The sequence below is a fragment of the Sinocyclocheilus anshuiensis genome, unplaced genomic scaffold, assembly GCF_001515605.1.
Source record: "Sinocyclocheilus anshuiensis isolate Anshui unplaced genomic scaffold, SAMN03320099.WGS_v1.1 scaffold1127, whole genome shotgun sequence".
Lineage (NCBI taxonomy): Eukaryota > Metazoa > Chordata > Actinopteri > Cypriniformes > Cyprinidae > Sinocyclocheilus > Sinocyclocheilus anshuiensis.
The window spans coordinates 856,829-860,975 of record NW_015546115.1 but is presented as its reverse complement, the minus strand read 5'-3'; the positions used below and the strand labels follow the sequence as shown (position 1 = coordinate 860,975).

The following is a 4,147-nucleotide window of genomic DNA, read 5'->3' as shown; positions in this document are numbered from 1 at the left end:
ATACTTATTATATATATATATATATATATATATATATATATACTGATTTAATACTGAATAAGTTACTGAATACTTTTCTTCTTTATATGGTAACTTTTGTCAGCTGTAAAGAAAAATGTTTTATAGTTTTACCCTGTAATACCAATGATGTGCCCTTTACGAAAATTAAGCATGGTTTTATTGTATTATTATTATAGTAAATGTGTAGTAACCATGTTTTTTTTCTGGTATATTGAATTTGTATAACCATTTTTACTACAAATTACCATGGTTAAACTATGGTTAGTGTTGCAAAACCATGGTTAATTTATATGGTTACCATATGGTTTAACTATAGTAATCATGTTTTTTCCCCCGGTTTTATTTATCGTAAAACCGTGGTTAATTTTCGTAAGGTTACCATACCGCCATAAAATGTTTTGTTGTTGATAGACGTCAGTCATTCGTGTTAACTTTTAACATGCACACAGCACAGAGATCAAATCAATATGAGATTCAGCTGAAGGGCATAAGTTTGTACATCCAAAAATGTTCATACCTCATATTTGTTTCATATTTGAGTTAAAATATTTTCCTGACAAAGACCTTTTCTGCGCATGCGCTGAGAAAGTTTCATCACTAGTAATGAGAGGAATGTAGTATTAGAACTGTCACCTGTTACAAATGATATTCTCGCCTTTTTCCATTCAAAAAAAAAAATTGGAAAACGTTTAAAGACAAACTACTCCACAAATAATCTAATTATTCTATGCACTGGAATAAAGTAGACGATTATAATCAAATTAGGATCAGTTTTAAGCGGTAGATTGGATTGTGCGTGCGTATTTGCTCATCAAGTCCTCAGGCAGGCCAAGTGATATTGTGCGCATGCGCACTGTAAATCACCAAAGCCTTAATATCGCCGAGGCTTGTTTTTCTAGTACGCAGCAGGCGCTCAACAGTGATGGATAGATGTACGTAAGGATGTAAGAATAAAAATGTGCGTCTTTATCCAACGTTAAAGCATAAGGAACGGAAAAGAAAGGAGTGGGTGAGTTTAAAGCGCTTACACTTATCCGAGTCAGTGTTTACCTACATAGGCTACTCAGGGCAGGTGAAGACAGACTGTAAACATAGTGCGCTGCCAACGTAATCAGACGGTTTTCTTCAGGCGAATAACATTTCAATTATTTTTACCAGTTTCTTAATAACAATAAATAGGATTGCATCTTTATATAATGCAGTATGTTGTGATAGATTATGATTAGGCATGCATGAACATGCTCGCAAAAACGCGACAGCAGCATCGTAGCAATTTATTAATCATACGATAAACGTGTATTAAAAACGTCCCTTTAGAAATGTGACATCGGCTTATGTATTATGTAAAGAATATAAATAAATAATGTGGGCACTGGGCTGTAACCTACTCTACCGGAGAACTGGAATAACACAATGCACTCCTCCTAGGGTAGGGCTGAGTGCAATACTAATATCATCGCAATCCGTACTATGTACAACTTAGAACAGATGGACATCAAGTATGCGAGTGTGAATAGACAAGACTGACACATTATGATGTTAATGCCTTCGGTGATTATTTCAGCAGGGCGAAATGTCTACCAATAACAACATGATGTCCAAGAAGATCCGGACGGAGTACATGAAGAAGTTCAGAGATCCCAAGTGGGAGACGTTCTCGAAATGTTACGAGGACTCTGTGAAATACAGACTGACGCGGAGGCTGATGGAGCAGACACACAGGCCCTTCTTCGTGGATGGATGGGACAGCGGGTCCGACTCGAGCAGAGGGTCCAGTCCCAAACTGCAGGAGGGGAACGTCTCAAATGCCAAACACTACACATCCTCATCAGAGTCCAAGAACGAGAATGCAGAGGTTCTGGACTCCTGGAAGCCACAGGTGAATGGAGAGGTTCACACGGATACTAGTGCAACCGTGGAAAGCTCACTTCCCTTGGGTACGTTCATGTCTCGTAAGCTTCAGTTTGATTGAAACCTGATTTAAATTTTCATTTTTTAGTTAACTACTCACTTTGCTTTTGTCGCAGAGAATGGTTACAAAGATGTGGCTCCTAACGGACCATCAGAATCTAATCCAAAACGGCGACAGAGACGCCGGGCACCCCGTTCAGATCCGTGCTACCCTAATAAAGAGCTGGATAGTGATGAATCTCAACTATCCGTATCAAGAAAACCATCCCGGGCCAAGAGCCAACCACCAGGCAACACCAAGGAGCGGATGTCCAGCCGTGACAACAGACGGTCTTTTATCCATTATGACTGGGCAGAAAGGCACATTGAGACCAGGGACAGAAGAACACCGAATATGAGAGCGTCTATGTCCGCTGGAGAGGTAACCGCAGCTTTCTGTATCGTATCTGATATTAGAGGCAATGAATACTACTCTCAGATCATTACCTCAGATGTAGATGTATTTGCCATGAGAACGTCTTGTACCCATACGACAAAAAAAGATTTCAGATATTCTTTGTAAATATATTTCAAAGCACATTTTATTATAATATATATTTTAGAAAACATATTTAAAGAAATATGTTACTAATATATAATCAAAAAATATTTTATATTATAAATGTTTGATTTCTTTTTCAATATATTATTGTATTATGTGGCCATATATTAAAGAAAATTAAAAGCTTCAGTTTGTATAAATAACACAGTTTGGCTATAGAATTAATTATTTTGTTTATCATTATTTATTTATTTTATTTTATTATTATTATTTTTGCTGTATAGATAGCCATTAGCAGAAAGGAATTACAACTAATTTTTATTACAAATATTTTTTTATATTTCTGATCTTTTTAAATATATTTTCTCATATTACATAACCATAAATAGTTATTTTTTTCTGGCATTTTTGCCTTTTATTAGGATTAGTATACGGTGGGTACGGAAAGTATTCAGACCCCCTTAAATTTTTCACTCTTTGTTATATTGCAGCCATTTGCTAAAATCATTTAAGTTAATTTTTTTTCCTCATTAATGTACACACAGCACCCCATATTGAAATATAACAAAGAGTGAAAAATTGAAGGGGGTCTGAATACTTTCCGTACCCACTGTATATTGACAGGAAGCGAGGCTGGACTCGAACTCGGGTCGCCTAAAGCGCAATGGCACTATATATTGGCGTGCTGACCATTATTTTTAATTTGACCTATAAACATCAAAAATAGTTCAATATTTTAAAAAGCTGCACTGTATTTTTCCCTGCATGGCTATCCAGTAGCAGAAGTGAGCATGAGTGTGTTTTTAACAGATTTGAATAAATGATACAAACAAAGAGGAGAATTTTGAAGCGACTAAACAGCCGTGTTCTAATCAGTGGAATGAAGCACTGTGTGTCATCTGACACTGCGTGTGGAAGCGGTGAATTATTCAGCGTGGAGCAGTGATGTCCTGAAGCTACAGTCAGATTACCTTCTCTGGTTTACAAAAGTTTAGTAGGTTAAAGAGCTGGATTTCACCTGTGTAAAAAACTGCAAATGAGTCAGAGATCCTAGAAACTGAATATATCTGAATTCATTTGCAGATTCATCGGGCCGACGTGGGCGTCCAGACACGAAGAGAGGCTAAAAAAGGTGGAAGATCATCAGAGCACCGACGGGCACAGTCAGCTGACCCGGAGAAGTCCAGAAGATCAGCACTGAGTGTGGCAGACGAGCGCTGGATGACGGAGTACATGCGCTGCTTCTCTGCTCGGCTGAGGTAGAGGCGGCTCCAGGATGGATTTGATATGATGAGGCTGCAAGAAAAAGATCCCAAACCAGCTCTACAGGACCATTACAGAAGGCACTGGACAATTGACAACAAAAACTGAATAAAAAGTTACATGCATTCCTTTAAATTCGAAATATGAAATGCAGTTATTCATAAAATATTAAAATGATTCATATTTTTTGATGCTGGTGTAACCTCTCTCTCCCGGGTCCTCACCGCTACACCTTGTTCTTGTTCTGAGTGGAACTCAAACCCGGGTCTCCGGCATGGGAGGTGGACGCACTAACAAGGAGGCTAAAGACTGCAGCCACTAGCGTCAGTCGCTAGTGCATCTCTTGAGATCAGGGGAGTGAGGTTTACCTGCACAGCACCTACCGCTGGCCTCCGTTACACTCACCCCCCT

General features: G+C 38.4%; 1 protein-coding gene across 2 annotated transcripts; it reads left to right on the top strand.

The window, feature by feature from the left end:
- The first annotated feature begins 875 nt into the window (after nucleotides 1-875).
- On the top strand, nucleotides 876-3,831 carry LOC107700871 (centriole, cilia and spindle-associated protein-like). Of its 2 annotated transcripts, none has more exons than XM_016502701.1 (4): nucleotides 876-1,030; nucleotides 1,589-1,958; nucleotides 2,049-2,353; nucleotides 3,557-3,831. In XM_016502701.1, the coding sequence occupies exons 2-4, from the start codon at nucleotides 1,595-1,597 to the stop codon at nucleotides 3,734-3,736; spliced, it is 849 nt and encodes a 282-aa protein (XP_016358187.1). In that variant the 5' UTR covers nucleotides 876-1,030; nucleotides 1,589-1,594; the 3' UTR covers nucleotides 3,737-3,831. The 2 variants fall into 2 exon arrangements, with proteins under 2 accessions (XP_016358187.1, XP_016358186.1); XM_016502700.1 differs by having other exon boundaries at nucleotides 1,586-1,958.
- The last annotated feature ends 316 nt before the right edge of the window (nucleotides 3,832-4,147 follow it).

Coding starts and splice junctions, on each gene's coding strand:
- LOC107700871 (XM_016502701.1), top strand. CDS start 1,595: ATGTCTACCAATAACAACATGATGTCCAAGAAGATCCGGACGGAGTAC. Junction 1,959..2,048: donor GGAAAGCTCACTTCCCTTGG/GTACGTTCATGT, acceptor CTTTTGTCGCAG/AGAATGGTTACAAAGATGTG. Junction 2,354..3,556: donor CGTCTATGTCCGCTGGAGAG/GTAACCGCAGCT, acceptor ATTCATTTGCAG/ATTCATCGGGCCGACGTGGG.